This window comes from Aricia agestis, chromosome 6 (assembly GCF_905147365.1).
Source record: "Aricia agestis chromosome 6, ilAriAges1.1, whole genome shotgun sequence".
In the NCBI taxonomy this organism is placed as follows: Eukaryota; Metazoa; Arthropoda; class Insecta; order Lepidoptera; family Lycaenidae; genus Aricia; species Aricia agestis.
The window spans coordinates 1,721,915-1,740,778 of record NC_056411.1 but is presented as its reverse complement, the minus strand read 5'-3'; the positions used below and the strand labels follow the sequence as shown (position 1 = coordinate 1,740,778).

The window sequence follows — 18,864 nt, the reverse complement described above, 5'->3', positions numbered from 1 at the left end:
AACACTTTTTGTTCCTGCACGTTTTCTTATACATAAAAAAAGTGCTGCCAACTGGCGTTACAAATCCGAAACTTCCATTATTTGACATATTGTGCTACCTACTAGATCCAGTACGTTCCCTATCCAGTCTTCAGCCTAATAGATTGTGCCAATAGCTTACAATAGCTTATAGCGTTATTTAGCGGTCAGAGGGCGAAATGTTAGTTTTGCTTTTTTTATAATATCATCACCATTATTATCATCGTGATGATTCTTGTATACAGGGTGTAACAAAAATAAGTGATAATACTTTAGGGTGTGTATGTGTTCCTTGTAGAGCGTTCACTGTGAAAGTAGCAGCGCTGAAAAACCAAAAAATTTTTTCACTTTTGTATGGGGAAACTCGTGACGCTCGGGCCCTTGCCCATACAAAAGTGAAAAAAAAAATTCGTCTTTTAGCGCTGTTACTTTCACAGTGAACTCTCTACAAGTAACACGTACACACCCTAAAGTATTATCACTTATTTTTGTTACACCCTGTATAAATCGCATAAAAACATAACCAGCTTAACGTTTAATTTTTGATGGGATGCTAGCAGAATTTAACTTTTGTTTATATTTTGGAAAACAAGGAAAACCAAATGTATTTTCTAGTACTTACTATTGTGAATAAAGTTAACCCAAAAAATAACTTACGTCTCTTAGCGAACGTCCCAAAACAGAACCACATCCAGAACAGATACAAACACATAAAAATAAATATACCGGACATCAACGCCGACACTAAATTCATTTTGTAGTTTTATTACAGACTGTCAAATTATGTTTGTAACAATCTTATCACAACTAATCTACGATAAAACCGGGGAAGAACTTATAATCCGTACACAAAACATGCATAACTAAATGAAATATTGTGCAAGAGAGTACTAAATTTAAAAGAAAATGTCAAAAAGGGCGCGAATGTTATTATTGCGGTCGCGACATAAAAATCTCTGTGTAAGTGACCGAACGATCGTGCACTGAGCCAGTTAATAAGGAAGGAGTGATTTAACGTGACTTGTTAGTTACACGTCTCAGATATCACCGTAATACGTAAATTCCCGACCTAGTTCTTCTATATCCATATTATTGTTGTAAATGCGAAAGCGTGTCTGACTGTTACCTCTTCAGGGCCCCCGCTACCAAATGTGCAATGTGTGCAATGCACACGGGCGCCGCCCTTTAGGGGCGCCAAATCGCCATCCTTTAGGGACGCCAAAACAAAGGGCCCAAAATTTTTTTTGAAAAATCGTGATTTTTTGGCTTATGTACTTACTTTGCTCGATATCAATAATGGCAAAATTTGAAATTATATAAACTGCATACAAAAAAACATAATTTTTGGCCTATTTTTGCACTTTAACGGTGTGGAACTCTTCGTGCGCGAGTCCGACTCGCACTTGGCCGATTTTTATTTGCTTTACCAGACAATACCATAAAAAAAGATTCAAAATGAGGTGCCAAAATCTTTTTTTGCACACAGGCGCCAGTAGGCCTTACGAGGTTTACGGACACGGTTTGAAGAGGCAGGGCCCCCCTGCCTCTTCAAGCCCAAACTGCTGAACCGATTTTTATGTTTGTTGGATATGTTACGCTCAAAGACCGAAATCGCTCAATGAGCGAATGAAGGGCTCACAACGCGTTGTGGTAATAGTGAAACGGCCACGACGCGAAATTCGCATCGTGGCCCTAATGAAAACGGCCACGACGCGTTCTGGCAATCACAAAAAGACCATAACGCGAAATTCGTGTCGTGGCTGATATGCTATTCATTTTTCTTGATTTGTTCTTGATTGATTAATCGTCCATAGGTAAGAAAGATTATACATATTTGAATTACCACGCGTACTACAAAATATTTTTTCTTTTACTAAATCACTGCATAACGTGTTTATCATTATTATTTATAAAATATCCATAATTCCATTCTATACGTACTAATATTATTACTGTATGTCTGGCGCAACGTAGTTGCGGGCATCAACTAGTAATATTATATTTAAATTATATAAATAAAAATAAAACTAATTTTTTATAATTTATTAAGATCAGATTAAGTACCTTATATTTTAAAAAAACAGCAACAAATAATAACACGTTGCACCAGACAGACAGACAGTAAGTAATAATATTAGCACGGATATTATGGAACTATGGATATTTTCAAATAATAATGAAAAACACGTTATGCAGTGATTTAGTAAAAGAAAAAATATCTTGTAGTACGCGTGGTAATTTAAATATAATCTTCCTTACCTATGGACGATTAATCAATCAAGAACAAATCAAGAAAATCGAATAGCATATCAGCCACCACACGTATTTCGCGTTATGGTCTTTTTGAGATTGCCAGAACGCGTCGTGGCCGTTTTCATTAGAGCCACGACGCGAATTTCGCGTCGTGGCTGTTTCATTGTGGCCACAACGCGTTGTGAGCCATTTTTTCGCTCATTGAGCGATTTCGGTCTTTGAGCGTAACATATACTTATATACAGGGTGTAACAAAAATAAGTGATAATACTTTAGGGTGTGTACGTGTTCCTTGTAGAGAGTTCACTGTGAAAGTGGCAGCGCTGAAAGACCAAAATTTTTTTTCACTTTTGTATGGCGAAACTCGTGATGATCGGACCCTTGCCCATACAAAAGTGAAAAAAAAACTTCGTCTTTCAGCGCTGCTACTACTACAGTGAACTCTCTACAAGGAACACGTACACACCCTAAAGTATTATCACTTATTTTTGTTACACACTGTATAAGTACGTTGAGTCCCGAGAAAGGACATAGGATATTTTTTGTCCCGAAAAAATGTACGGTTTAAGGAATTTTTGCGCAACGGAGTTGCGGCATCAACTAGTAGCCAAAAAATGTACTTAATTAAAAAATCTAGAAATTTGATTGTGGATTCTAGGGATTTTTTAAATTAAATAAAGTTAATTTATTCTATAACGTTCCCCCATATAAATCTGTATTTGTCTTATACGTTGAAAGAGCCACTTGCCAATGAAAGCTACCTGTAGCTACATGGATAGTTGAAGCCTTAAAGAGAGAGTTAAACCTTTTTTTTTTATGATATAAGGGGGCAAACGAGCAAACGGGTCACCTGGTGGAAAGCAACTTCCGTCGCCCATGGACACTCGCAGCATCAGAGAGCTGCAGGTGCGTTGCCGGCCTTTTAATAGGGAATAGGGTAATAGGGGAGGGTAGGGAAGGGAAGGGAATAGGGGAGGGTATGGAAGGGAATAGGGTAGGGGATTGGGCCTCCGGTAAACTCACTCACTCGGCGAAACACAGCGCAAGCGCTGTTTCACGCCGGTTTTCTGTGAGGAAGCAGGTTGCTTTTTGTACGTGGGAGGCGAGGCACCTCTGAATTTGTTCGCTTTATTATTACGTACTTTGCACAGTGGGAAAAAACACAACCGATTTCAGAAGCATGTGAAATCAAACCACTACCTACAATTATAAAAAAAGTACCTAAATGTACTACAAAAAAACTTACATTTGCAACATCCATAGTAATTCTCCACTGCACAAGTTAAGATTAACAAAATTATTACTATCATAACGAACGTAGGAATAAGGAAAGTTGGCCAATGCAAGGAAGCCATATTAGTCTTCATACTTTTAGGCACGCTTTGATACTAATATAGAGTTATCAGTAGATATGAGTTTTATCCGAAAAAATATTTCGATAAATAAAACTTTTTGCTTCAATTAGTTTCGATAGTTTGCGTATGAATGTAGGGGCAATGAAATTATAAAGTTGGTACTTCGAAGTGCGAACTGACTAGACGTCAGTAAAATAGGATCATCGGCCATCGCAGACTTGAACCATACTTGAACGGAACGCAGCGGAGAGGAATGAAGATTATATCAACGCATTTGAAAATGAACTGTAAATTCTACTAAGTAAATAGTAAATTGCATAAAATATTGATCCCTTATACACTTTGGTCTAATAATTTCTCCTCAAAAAAAACCTCCGAATTTGTTTGCATTATAATGACGTAAAGTCGCCAGTCGCCACAGACAAAAAAAAAAAAACACGACCGAATTTCCACTGTCCTTTTTTTATAGGTATGCATAAAAACTTACATTTATCCCATCGATAGTACACCAATGCACATGCAGCGATTAACAATATAAATATAAACATTACGAGCGTAGGGAAAATGGCCAATATGAGAAAGGCATGGAAAGTGTTCATACTTTGGGGCGCCCTTTGTTAGTACTGTAGTGTTATCGGTAGATATCGTTTTATCGGTATAATTATAATATTAACGATAAACAAAACTTTTTGCCTCAAGTATTTAATATAACCGATTATTTGAGTATGATTTTTTTTTTTGGTGTGCAAGGGAAAGCTTTTATACCCATAAACCGCCCCGGGCGGTTGGGAGTGTGCCTCAGTTAAGCTGAAGCACCACGGGGGTACTTATGTGGGACTCCTGGCGAGAAGCGACGGGCTTACCCACTAAAGCCACCTGCGGTTTGCCTTCAGCCATATACGGAGGGATGTCCTGGATCTGTCTAACACAGGACTCCCTCCACGACCGGCCGGTCTACCTCTAAAGGGACCGGACTTCCTCCAAAATAAGAGAACGCTCCGGCAAACTGAAGCGTCCCCCTCGGCGCCGGGACTCATTAAGCCGGGCAGGATCCCATCATTGCCCGGAGCCCCGCACTCTCGTCCTACGCCGGCGGAGCGGAACGGAGGATGGATCATCCTCTCTGTTCTACTCCGCGGCCTCTTTCTGCGAAAGGACGATTTCGCAGAAAGAGACCGCCGCCTGCCAGGCCTCATCGCTCTCGAGCATGCAGCGAACCATGCTCGAGAGCGATCGCGCACCTCGAGGGTACGCTGGATTGCTGGGCCGTGTCCTCCGTAGCGCCGCACTCATGGCAGGCTGACGTAGGCTCTTGGCGACCTTACACAAGTACGCACCAAAACATCCGTGCCCGGTGATGCCTGTGTAAGGCGGAAGGTGAGAGGTTTTCGCTTGCGGCGTGGAGGTGCCGCCTGACGCAGAGCCTGAGCAGTACGTTGATCGTACTGGGCCTGCGCCAGGTCCTCGCCCCACCTCAGCAGCCACTGCTCTCCCAGCCTTCGGACCCGCCGGAGTTTCTCCCATTGCAGGTCTTCGCCCCGCGACCTCCTCTCTGAAACGAGGAGGTGCTACTCGGAGAAGACCGGGGCTTAAGGCTAGGTTATTCCAAATTCACGTTTCTAGTATGAGTAATTTTTAAAGAAAGCGTCATTAAAAAAACTGAAAAATATATACATGTATAGATACATCTTTTAACTAGTGACTTTTATGGTTAGAAACACAATACAGATAATTTTACTCGATAAAAAAAAAACCGAAACAACCTCGATTTTAAAAACCTTTTGAGTTTCATAGGACTTACAGGGACTCAATCAAAAAATAATTTGGATAGTTCGATTACTATTAAAATTTTACAGGGAAATGTACGGATACATGTTTAGTTATACTATTTTTTATCTAAGTAAAAAGGTTTTTTCTCCTATTTCGCCCTATCATGGACGCGGCGAGCGTCGTAACCGGCACTGTACAAGGCGCGCTGATATAAATGTTATTTTAATGTCATTTACGTCGATATTCGCACTGACAGTCATCGACCTGCTAATTTAGGAATAACCTCCCCTTAATCCTAGTTTAATTATAACAGTTAAGTAGTCAATTTTCGTCTGAGTGCGGAGTTTTATTATTAGTGTCACATTTTATTGTGCTATTTTTAGCTACCTATTGCTAAGTACTGACATGCGGTTATGCTCGATAGTTTTACTCCAAATCGAGTAATAATTACTGTGTGGACCACAAAACTGACAGCTCGAAGTCTCACATCGAGCCGCTCGAAGTCTCACATCGAGCCGCTCGAAGGCTGGCATCGAGCCGGCTTGATGGAATGAAATACATCGATTTAGAATAAAACTATCGAGCAATGCTGAATGTGTGGACGAAATCCCGAGTCGCGGGTTTTGGTCGACGTTATGGCTCGATCGAGCAAAACCGTATGTGAGTACTTAGCTTATTGCATAGTTTTTACCGCGGGCTTTGAGCGCGGCGACCGTAATTCCGTAACGAAAAAACCCAAACACACTCCGATGGTCCGTCGGTCGATGCGGCGTTACCCGACTTCGGCACGGTGTTTGTGTGCGTGCGAGTAGACGTATGCTAATTTTAATTGCATAAGTTAACAAAAAATGCTATGCAATAGCTTTACCGCGGCAGTCCCCGTATTTTTGTTTACATTATCATCGAAAAGATCGAAAATCGTGTATAGAGCATAAAGTAAGTAGGTATATACTAAACTATATTTTTACTACATCATCATCATAAAATATGACCCTACTGTTTTATGAACTAATGTTGTTAATGTTCATGCAATTAATGTACGGTCAGCAGAGTACTATCAGAGAAGTTGATTCATAGGTAGATTGCACACCTGCGTAATTTGGTCGCGTTGTGCCAAACCTAGCCGACTATAATCACGACTAATATTGAATTGACGTAATCCAACCAAATGACATGGGTTCGTCAACTGCCTAGGAATCAACTTCTCTGATAGTAGACTACAGGCCCATCGAAAATGGATGGGTCATATGAACCACCAGAAGGCGTAGCATGGTCACCATAGAAACGGTTTCTTTCTACGGAAGAATAGACAAATTGACAGTTTTTTCTCGATAAAATGTCAAGTCAGTATGTCGATTCTTCCGTAGAAAGGAACCGTTTCTTCCGCTACGCCTGCAGGTGTATAGGACGATATAAGAGCATACAATAACATGAATTTAACTAAAAACAAGATATTTACCTATGCTGATGATACAGCTTTAATTTTCTATGGGGACACTTGGACTGAGGTTCACAAAAATGCCGAAACTGGACTGCAGAAAGTAACTCAATGGCTTAAAGATAATTTACTCACTTTAAATATTTCCAAAACGTCGTTTTAACCGACTTCCAAAAAGGAGGAGGTTATATGTTCGTCTGTATATATTTTTTTTTGTATGTTCAACCATAACTTCGCCGTTTCTGGACCGATTTTCATGATTTTTTTGTTGTTGTACAGGGTTGAATCCGAATTTGGTATCATGTTCATAAAAGTGGTGATCTGATGATGGGATCCATGAGGAATCGAGGGGACTCCTTGAAATTTGTATGGAAACATATAGTGATTTCGTTTTTTTCTGAAGCATTCGAGGTAAATGCTACCAAAAAGTAAGATTTCGCATCAGGTTATACCCTGGATCCGAAGGTACCTAACAGAACTTTTGAATCCTTATAGATACAGGTTCGGGGATTTCGGCGTCGTTTAAACAACTGAAAGCATAAGCCAACACATCAATTCGATTGATCCTCATCATCACAATCATAATTATACCATGGGTCATCACACTAAGACCCAATTGTTGGTACTTTCCATGATATTTACATCGGAGCAGATGTTTTTGATGATTATTTCGCTGTTTATGGACCGATTTTCAAAATTCTAGTATGTTGTATAGGATATAATCTTAATTTTGTATGACAATTACGAAAGTGGTGAGCTGATGATGGGATCTATGAGCAATCGAGGGAAATCCTTGAAATGTATCAAAACACTCATAGTGGTTAAAATGTTGTTTCTAGTAACTTAAACATATGTTACGAATAAGAGAAATTTCATACGAAGGTATCTCTTGGTCCAAAGGCACTGAACAGAACTCCTGAACCTTTAAAGATGAAAATTTGGAAATTGCAGCATCGCTTAGATAACTCCAAGCATTTACCACAATTTTGCTTACAGTATTATAATATGAATAGGTATTTAATATTCGTAGTGATTATCTACGCATAAAGCCTTGTCTTGTAGTAGTAGTAAATAACTAAAAAGAGTGAAAGGGCTTTGCCCAGCAGTGGGACAGTATAGGCTAATTAAAAAATCATAAAATATTGTATCCAGGGCTGAAAAGCAAACTTAAGTTCCTACATTATTAATCAGCACTATACATGATTTTGATTTTTTTTTTTTTTATCTTCAATGAAACACAGTATTTAGAGTTCAGACTTGATTCATAATAATTCCTAGAAGGTTATATACCGACAACGTATTGTATTTTTAACCGACTTTAAAAAAAGGAGGAGGTTCTATGTTTGGCTATGGATTTTTTTTGTGGACAGTACACAGGATGCGTTTAGTCAATTGCCAGTTGACACCCGACCCGAGCTTGTGATAATATGTGAGCGAAAATACTCGGCTACCAGCGAAATCCTACGCCTACGGTCTAGGCCAGCGGTTCTCATACTTTTTTGACGACATAACCCTTTTGAAAAGCGAAATTTTCGACGGAACTCAATAGCAAAATTTAGTGCATTCCTTATAACGTAATAGTTACTCATTGTTTAATAAACATCCATACTAATACTTATTATAAATGTGAAAGTGTGTCTGTCTATCTGTTACCCCTTCACGCCCAAAGGTATGGAGATACATTGAGTCCCAGGAGTAGACTTAGGTTACTTTTTATCCCGGAAAAGTGTACGGTTCCTGCGCGATAAACCAACACGTGCCGAAATAGTGCACCACAAAGTCGTTTTTTTTATTTCTGAAAATTTCCAGGGTAAATCAAATTCAAATCACCCCACCCCCCCTTCGACCAAAATAACGCAACGCACATACACAACAATAACGTATTTTTTATGTACCTAATCAACTAATCAAATGCATAAAAAAAATCGACTTTTTTATATGAAATAAGGGGGCAAACGAGCAAACGGGTCACCTGATGGAAAGCAACTTCCGTCGCCCATGGACACTCGCAGGATCAGAAGAGCTGCAGGTGCGTTGCCGGCCTTTTAAGAGGGAATAGGGTAATAGGGGAGGGTAGGGATGGGAAGGGAATAGGATAGGGGATTGGGCCTCCGGTAAACTCACTCACTCGGCGAAACACAGCGCAAGCGCTGTTTCACGCCGGTTTTCTGTGAGAACGTGGTATTTCTCCGGTCGAGCCGGCCCGTTCGTGCCGAAGCATGGCTCTCCCACGTACAGATTCTTGGTCAAATCCCTAGTAAAAGTCAATAATGGGCGCCATATTTGATGATAACCTTAACTATAACAACGCCTCTGGTGCAACCCACGTCCACTGTAACCAACTGTAACTGTTATCCAGTTTGATAAAAATTGGGTACTCACAACCGCTGCACCACATGAGAAGCACTACCACCAATCCCACCACCGTCATCGCTACCAGCTCTGCCCCAACATAGTCCATTCTTACGTTGAAAGATTTGCAATCAAAAGCTTAATCAAATTAATAGAAATTCATTGTAAGTATCAATTTATTTCACAACTCAACTAAATTGGATTATTTTCTCCACAATTTTGCAAATATTTAAAAACTAACCGAATGATCCTGTAACTGTTTCTAAATTATCCTCAAATCTCAATAATTAATAATAATCCTAATAACTATTATCAGTGCAGCAAAATTATTTTGAAGTTACAGCGCCATCTGCTGTAAATATCAAACAACGCGATCCAACGATAATAAGAATAGTTGTCTTCTGAAAATAGGTGGCGCTGTTTCATGGTAAAATACATAATATTTTTATTTAAATGTAGGTATATTTTGAATATTATTATTTTTAAATTCTTCCTTTCCAAAAATATCTTACTTAATATTTTTTTAGAAAAGTTTTGATTCGAGTGCCTGCTTGTTGCCATTATTAAATATCGAGCAAAAAAGGCCAAAAATATCACGTGGGTTGTATCATGAGAGTCCTCCTTTTTAAATATAAATTTTATTTAATTGTTAGTATTTGTTGTTGTAGCGGCAATAGAAATACACAATCTGTGAAAATTTCAGAAAAGCTGTCGCGGTTAAAATGATACAGCCCTGACAACAGACGGACAGAAAGACAGCGAAGTCTTGTAAAGGGTCTTACCTGTAACCCGTTTTTATCCTTGAGTACGGAACAAGGAAATTTTGTACTAGTTGTGAAAAATCATTTCAATTTAAATAAAGTTTAATGATCGGAACTAACTGTTATTATTACGCATTATGATTAATGCATTATCAAGTAGGTTAGTCATATTTATTTAAAATATTGTATCAAAGATAGCATTAATTAATTGGCCACAATATATTTTGTGTCAAACTAGTAGTAACTAATAATTTAAAGTGGTTTTTGAGCTAGTCTAATAGTAGTGATGAAAATTAAAAGTTGGAAAATGAATGGCAACACTATATTAAAGCAATGATAAATATACTTATCAATAACTTTATAGTTATCATAGTAAGGTATAACCCAAATAATAACAAAAAATAATCACGATTAATAAATAAGGTTTACAATTTTCTTTCTTGTCTTTTGACCGACTTTTCCAATGGACTAGTGGAGGACAAAACATTATAATGTCTCCGCGTTCCATTTGATGTTAAAAAAGATCAAAACGCTCGAAATACTTTGAGCGTTTTGATCGTTTTTAACATCAAATGGAACGCGGGGTATGTATAGCGTAATCCAGCGTATAAATTATGTGTCATTAGTAAGAAGGTGCTTGTAACTACCAAGAAATAACGTCTTTATGAATATTCATAAATTTTAATTTAAGAGCTCATGATAGAGGCCCTGGTCATATGACCAGGGCCTCTATCATGAGCTCTTAAATCCATTCACTTTACGTCCTTATACTTACTGTATAAGGACGTAAAGTGAATGGATTTAAGAGCTCATGATAGAGGCCCTGTAATAATAACTCCCACACCGGTTTCGATGACGGTGTCCGGCTTTATCGAAACCAAGGCAACTTACGCAGGAGTAATTTTATAGTACCCAGGTGTGTGCGCAGTACACAAGAGCACTGTCTTTTCCTTTTTCTCTCCTAACCGAGTGGGACGGACGACAGACACGACTGGCGAGAGATAAGGCGCAGGACGGACTTTTTGGATCATCTAATTAATTGTTAGACAGTCAGGTGATCAGCCTACATTGTCCTAACTCCTATCAGTGTCCTAACCAAACTTGGAAATAACATGTTTCCAACGCAGGAATCAAACCCACGAACTTCGGGTTAAGAGCCACGCTGTAAGGCGTAGATTGTAAGTTTTTACTAAAATCCGTCCTCTTGCGTCATCCATCAGAGGGCCTCGTAAAATATTTCTTGCCCACAACATAATTTATATTTAGGTCTTGTCCCGTCACTGCTAGTGTTAAGAGGATACACCAGGGGCTAGAGAAATGAAAAAAAAGTACGTGTAATATCTATAGCTGTCTTCCTTACCTCAAGCCTATACCGCAGAACGCGATAGAGACAACTGCAAAAAATCAACGATTCGTTGTCCCCTGATTCCTTCTCCAAAACTTAACCGATTTAAGTACTTTTTTCATTAAAGATTAAAGAAAGGCTTGAGTTGTGTTCCTATGTTTTTTTTGTATAATCTAGCCAAATCTGTTTTCTGGATGTTTGAACACAGCGGAAAATCTGGCCATTTTTTTGGGTTTTTGAGCGTTCATATCTTATTTAATAATTAAATTATTAAAAAAAAAAGAAAACATAGGGACATTGTATTAGTGGCCGTAGATATTCAGGAAAAAAATTATAACTCTACTAGCGTTATCCAGGGAGGAAACCGGGGACAACGTTTGTATGGAAAAAGGGGCGGTGTGGACTCCTCTTAAGGTGAAACATACAAACATCTACTGACACAATGATTAGACTCTTTAGCGTCTGACTGCCGCACTCAGAGTAAAAGAACTATGTACCTATTTAATTCGTTGATATAAGCCCCATACATTATCTGTCAAACTCTTCATTAAATTGAAGGTGAATCATACTAATGTCTCTGAGTACGGCGGTAAGTCGAGTAAAAAACAATTTGTCACTTACCACTAAAGCGTATCAACAAGTACAAAATCATAAAAGCACAAATCAAAATACAGGCGCCGATAAATTGAATTGTCACGTCCATTTTTTTTTTTTAAATCTTTATAAAAAAACTTGTGGCGCTTGTTGTGTAAACATAAAACTGAAAGGAAGTAGAACAATCTGAACAGATAATGAAAAATCGATTAGATAATAAATATGGGTAAAGATGGTGATTAAAATTAAAAAAATAATTAACGTTGCAGTTGTCCACGAGAGGGCTCTGCGTACATCAAGTGAATTGTAGGCTTGTGATTAGTGAAGCTACTCAGTAATAGATGGCGCTGACAAAAATAAAATCTTCACTGGAGTATGATCGCGCTACAAAAATACACATGAAGTGAAGTAGAGTGGGATATAATATTGCGACAACAACATAAAAAAATAAGCTTTTGTTGCACTTATAATTGGTGATATTTCAGACAAAGAAACCGCGCGCTTCCCGTGCTGAAACCTAGCTGTTAAGTGTGAACAACGCCTTTGTAGGTAATCGGGCCTACAAATTTTATTTATAACTTTATTAGAACCTCACATTCCCTTCTAATATGAAATTTCAAAACAAGGGTCTTTCAAGTTTCATGAATATTTCAAGACTTAAGCCAAATCGGTTCAGCCGTTGTCCAGTTTTAGCGAGACCACAGAATATATATTAGGCGAGACTAACTTATATGTTACATTCTGTATAGTTAAAAAATCATTTTTAACTATACAGGATGTAACAAAACAGAGGATAATACTTAAGAGCAAGGGTGGCCAACACGCGGCCCGCGGGCCACATGCAACCCGCCGTCTGTTACCTTGTGGCCCGCGGAGCCGAGCATATTTTTTTAAAGTAAAAAAGTTAATACTAAAATTACCTTCTCATACCTACAATAAAAAGCAAACTTGTAACACTTCTTTTCTTTTACTTTTTAAATAAAAGCTCTAACTAACTAATAGGAAAATTAGTATCCGATTTTGACTTACATTCCACTACGAGTATACATAAAATTTGGTAGTGCGGCCCGGGGTAAAATTCTACTTTCGAATTTCGGCCCAAGTGTCGAAAAGGTTGGCCACCCTTGCTTTAGAGTGTGTATGAGTCCCCTGTATAATACTTATGTAGAGGTAACTGATAGAGGGGGCTTGCCCCGGATTACCCGGATACAAAAAAAAGTTGCTCTTTCATCGCTGCTACTCTCACAGTCAACTCAATACGTCATATTAGGGAAACATAATAAATATGTAAGTACACACGTTAAACTAGTATTAATATCACTTTGTTTCTGCACACCCAGTATTAATTATAATAATATACTTAAGTATTAGGTACTCGACTACGGTCTACTGCGTAGCCAAAACGAAGGGTAATTTGGTGTATGTTAGTTCTACCGCAGCGCCTAAGCTCCTGATCCGATAAGTGTCAAATAGAATCTTCATAAAAATTAAAAATATTATAATATCCAATTAAATACTTTTTTATGAATGCTGCAGTTATTTAGATCAAAATACTCACATTTTCTTATTCGTCTTGTAACATTTCCACAGTAAACACGACAGTATTACAAACGCTGTGCCGAGAGGCAGGACAATTACTCTGAACCAAATAGTTTTGGCAACATGTTCTTCTTCGCTCGTTATTGTATCCATTTTGTTTTATTTATAGCGCGAAAAAGACTCAGGTTTTTAAAATAATCCTTTTTTATCGCGCGAACAAAAGGCACAGATGTCTCAATCCAAAAGAAATTAAGTACTTATTTTTTATTAACTTTTTAATTGACTGAGATCTAGTTGTATACAGAATGATGTGCGAAGTCGAAAGCTCGCGAAAGCTTATCGTGATATCATTTATCGATTGGAGCAATTAGGAAATGTATTCTGAAAACATGATATTAAAATCATTGTATAAATGTTTGTCATGACTCATGGTTTCGTGCGTGCAAACCGAAAACCATGAGATGTAAGTTTATACGTGTGAGAGCCATCCTTCGGCACGAATGGGCCGGCTCGACCGGAGAAATACCACGTTCTCACAGAAAACCGGCGTGAAACAGCGCTTGCGCTGCGTTTCGCCGAGTGAGTGAGTTTACCGGAGGCCCAATTCCCTTCCCTATCCTCCCCTATTCCCTTCCCTTCCCATCCTTACCCTCCCCTATTACCCTATTCCCTCTTAAAAGGCCGGCAACACACCTGCAGCTCTTCTGATGCTGCGAGTGTCCATGGGCGACGGAAGTTGCTTTCCATCAGGTGACCTATTTGCTCGTTTGCCCCCTTGTTTCTTTAAAAAAAAAAAGAAGTTGCTCCGAAAGTGTGACATTTTAGTTTTGATTCTTCATTTTGAGTTGCTTGTCGTCAAATCAATTTTCAAATTCAATGAAATTATACCTTCAATACTAAGGTTTAAGGCCCGTATAAATAGTCTGCTCTTGACACAAAGAGAATATTATAAAAAAAAGTCGAACTTAGAAAAAAATAACTAGGGCATCACGTCTGAGGAAGGACAAAAACATATGCCCTTAGACTTAATATGTATATACTGTCCTTAGGCTCCCCTTAGGGGATGTCAGTTGTCACTCTCACGTCACCAAAAAAGTCACACCAAAAAAAAATTCTAGGAAAAAACTAATGTTTTTTGGTGGTAAAAGTTTAAAAACCGATTCTAGTTGACATACTAAATTTCATGAAAATCGTTGTAGCCGATTCCGAGACTCCAATAATTATATTGTTGATCAGTTTCGCTGGCTTGCCGCTAGATGGCACCACATGTCCGTATACCGTGTACCGTAACACTATTATTATTAACAAGAATTAGGGCGACTAACCCTAAAGTGTCGATTTTATATTTTTTTTTATACTTGAAAATAAGCCCCGAATTGTTTCATTTTCAAAATTTAGATACTACATTATATTTCCGAGAAGTCGATCTGAGCAAAAACAGGATACCTTAAAAATTTCTCTATAGAAAAAAATCACAAAGATGCATCTAATTTTCACGAATTTTTCATTTACTTATTGCCATAACCTTGCATTGAACTAAGTTAATATTTTAACACATTGTGTTAAATTAGCAAAATTATTCGAGTTATAGAGAAAAAACTAATTTGGCGATGAATCCGCAATCCGCATCGTTCTTGTTCACGAAAGACGGGCGTGAGTGTGAAGAGAGAAGGACGATGTTTGATTTTTGGGGTTAGTCGCCATCTAAGATTTTATTTTAGATTTTGACATAAACTCTATATTCTGACAAACTCTAAATTATAGTAGAACTTTTTGAGTGCGGTTGTTACACTTAGCGCTGGGACACATTGGGCGTTTTGAAGTGCGTGTTAGGCGCGCGGTTTGCTAACGCATGTTTTGAGAACCCATTCTATTAAAGCGTACACACGCAAGCGCGCGTTTAACGTCCAATGTGTACCAGCTCTTAGGTTTATAGCTATCTACTTTAGACTCTATGGAACTGAATGTAGCTGATTATAATTTTATTAGGGTTCCGTACCCAAAGGGTAAAAACGGGACCCTAAGACTTCGATGTCCGTCTGTCTGTCCGTCTGTCTGTCCGTCTGTCTGTCAGCTGTATCTCAAGAACCGCTATAGCTAGATTTATAAAATTTTTTACATGGAACCGTACATTTTTCCGGGACAAAAAGTATCCTATGTCCTTTCCCGGGTCTCAAAGTATCTTCATGCCAAATTTCAGCAAAATCGGTTCAGCGGTTTGGTCGTGAGGCGTGGGCGTGGGGTAACAGACAGACAGACAGACAGACACACTTTTGCATTTATAATATTAGTATGGAAGCATGGATAAGTTATGACGTTCATGAGTTATCACTCATCAAAGACAAAATCAGTCTAAATCGATTGAGCGCGCTGTCTATGCTTATCGTTTCTTGCATGTGACGAGGAAAAGTTTATTTTCCTGTAACCAGAATTTTATTAATAAACAATAAACATCTATTTTTGATAGTACCGTAGATCAAAGTACCGCTCGGATTACCTCAAGTGTCAATAGCCACTTGCACTATCTCCTTAGCACGCTGTGCCACGATCATGTGATTTGTCTTATCAATATTCGGATTGATGGATTGAAATTGCATAATTGCAAGGTTCTGGAAGTATAGATCCCACCAACAACATTTCATGTAAAATGTTGCCAAGACGACCACATAAGGTTTGCTCTGTGAAACAAGATATCAGATCTCATGTAGAGCCAAGCTTTTGAATTTACACGGCTAGTCAAAATCAAAAAAAAAAAAAGCCAAACTTCAACAAATTCTAAATATTACTAAATAGTACCTCGATGACCGAGCCATCTGCTGGTCGTTAAAATAATTAGTTGCTAACAAAATAGTATACGAGTAAGTAATGAAAATCGTTGGAGCCTATATATATATATATATATATATATATATATATATATATATATATATATATATATATATATATTCTATGGGGGGCTGGAGCGGCTTGCCCACATAAATCACAGAAAAAAATGCTCTTGGAGCACTGCTACTTTCACAGTGAACTCTAGACATAAAGGACACAATATACTAACCCTAAAATATTTTCACTTTGTATTGTTAGTTGTACACTTTGTATTGGTGTGATTTGATGTGATCTCGATTTCTCGGCGAACATTATGATCTTGTATGTCTATTGATATTTGTGACGCATTTGCGTGACCATTTTTGGGTCGTTTTAAAATTTAGTATTCGCGTACACTATTCTTCCTTTCGAAAATATTATTATCTCTTTACACGGTTTTCCACAACTTTGTCCAATACCTTGACGAATTTGAAAATAGAATTTCAAACGGAAATGATGTGCATTTCAACATGGCTTTGAAAATTTCCATAAAATAGAACTTATCATCAATTACTGGTGATAATGGAACTATTATAAACAAAGGAATTCGTCAGTCGTTAGCTCATTTTAATGTACCTTTGCATTAATTTATCTTAGAAAATGACAATAACGGTCATTATGTATATAATCTATAGATAAATTGATTTATAAAGTAGATGTTGCATAAAACGGGTGTGAAATATAATCATCATCGACTTATTATTGTTATTTGCAAGAAAAATACATTACTATAAATACATATATACGTGGGAGAGCCATGCTTCGGCACGAATGGGCTGGCTCGACCGGATAAATACCACGTTCTCACATAAAACCGGCGTGAAACAGCGCTTGCGCTGTGTTTCGCCGAGTGAGTGAGTTTACCGGAAGCCCAATCCCCTACCCTATTCCCTTTCCTACCTTCCCCTATTCCCTTCCCTTCCCTACCCTCCCCTATTACCCTATTCCCTCTTAAAAGGCCGGCAACGCACATGCAGCTCTTCTGATGCTGCGAGTGTCCATGGGCGACGGAAGTTGCTTTCCATCAGGTGACCCGTTTGCTCGTTTGCCCCCTTATTTCATAAAAAAAAAAATACTATGATGTACCTAGTAAATATAACTTTACTAGAAGCCGGCAACTCCGTTGTTGAAAAAAGGTGAAGTCTTATCGCGTTGGAACCGTACATTTTACCGGGATGAAAAGTATCCTATGTCCTTTCCCGGGACTCAAAGATATAATATGAAGATATCATACCGAGCAAAATCGGTTCATCGGTTTAGGCGTGAAGAGGTAAGAACCAGACACACTTTCGAATTTATGATATTAATATTTAATATGGAATTTTTTAGTCCTGGATCCTGGTTCCCAAGTGTACTGGTGGGCCTTACCCATTGCGAGGCCCAGGGTGGCAGGTCTTTGCGAAGCTCCGGTCAGCAGGTCTTTGCGAGACCCTTTGGCCGTTTGTTCATCGCCGCACCGGGACCTCACCGCCAAAAATTAAAATAGATGCTGCTTTATGAAATTACTAGCTGTTGCCCGCGACTTCGTCCGCGTGGACTTCAGTTTATAGCGCGCGATGTCAACAAAATTGGTGTCAAAAGCTTTTATAAAAAAACCCTGGTACCCCTTAAATCAATACAGCTGTGCAGTGTGCACACAATAGTATTTCATTTTTTTATATTAAACTTTATATTTTATGCCAAATTTTAAAGCTTGTTTAGCCCTCCAATTACACAACTTTACCCATAAACTATTTATCATTGATAGATTTAAGGTTACGTCACTGCACAGATAAAGTACTGAGTTATTTAATACCGTAGAATAGATATAACAATCGAAAAAAATCGAAACTTAAATGTAAGAAGACGCACGGCGCCATCTATTATGAATTGTTGGAACTAACTTAATTTGAACAAATTTACGCATTTTCACCCCCTTACAACCCTTTTTTTCCAGTAAAAAAGTAGCCTATGTCCTTTCTCAGGCTTTAGACTATCTGTATACAAAATTTCATTACAATCGGTTCGGAAGTTTTGGCGTTTGGCGTGAAAGCGAGACAGACAGACAGACAGACAGACAGAGATACTTTTGGCGTTTGGCGTGAAAGCGAGACTGACAGACAGACAGACAGAGATACTTTCGCATTTATAATATTAGTATAGATTATGTGCACACTGCACAGCTGTTTTTGGGTATTTTGATTAATTAAGGGCCGCGCTACACCGGAATGGCGCTGCCATGCGAGGCGAGCACTTTCAGCGCTGCCATTCCAGTGTAGCGCGGCCCTAAGAGGGGTACCACTTACCAGGGTTTTAAAAAGTTTTTAAATTTGAAACAAATTTTGTTGACACCGCGCGCTATAAACTAAAGTCCACGCAGACGATGTCGCGGGCAACAGCTAGTACATAAAATATGTTTAAGATTTTTGAAATTTTATTTTAATACACATCCAAGACCCAGGAACATTGAAAACTTTTTGTTCCGCCTGCGGGACTCGAACCCAGGACCCCCGGGATGAGCGCTGGCCACGCGAAATGCGAATTCATTTTCATCGATATTTTCATGGAAATAAGATATTTATTTTCCCACATCAA

At 38.4% G+C, this 18,864-nt stretch overlaps 1 protein-coding gene across 3 annotated transcripts in view; it reads right to left on the bottom strand.

Moving 5' to 3' along the window:
- LOC121727547 overlaps positions 1–18,864 on the bottom strand; it is a 57,588-nt gene that overhangs the window by 14,924 nt on the left and 23,800 nt on the right. Inside the window, exon 1 of one of the 3 annotated variants that reach the window (XM_042115428.1) lies at positions 676–983. The exons of the other annotated variants lie outside the window; for them this stretch is intronic. Coding sequence (XP_041971362.1) covers positions 676–772 — 97 coding nt within the window. The 5' untranslated portion in view covers positions 773–983. Of the gene's footprint in view, positions 1–675; positions 984–18,864 lie in introns of those variants that run through there. 3 annotated transcript variants of the gene reach the window in all.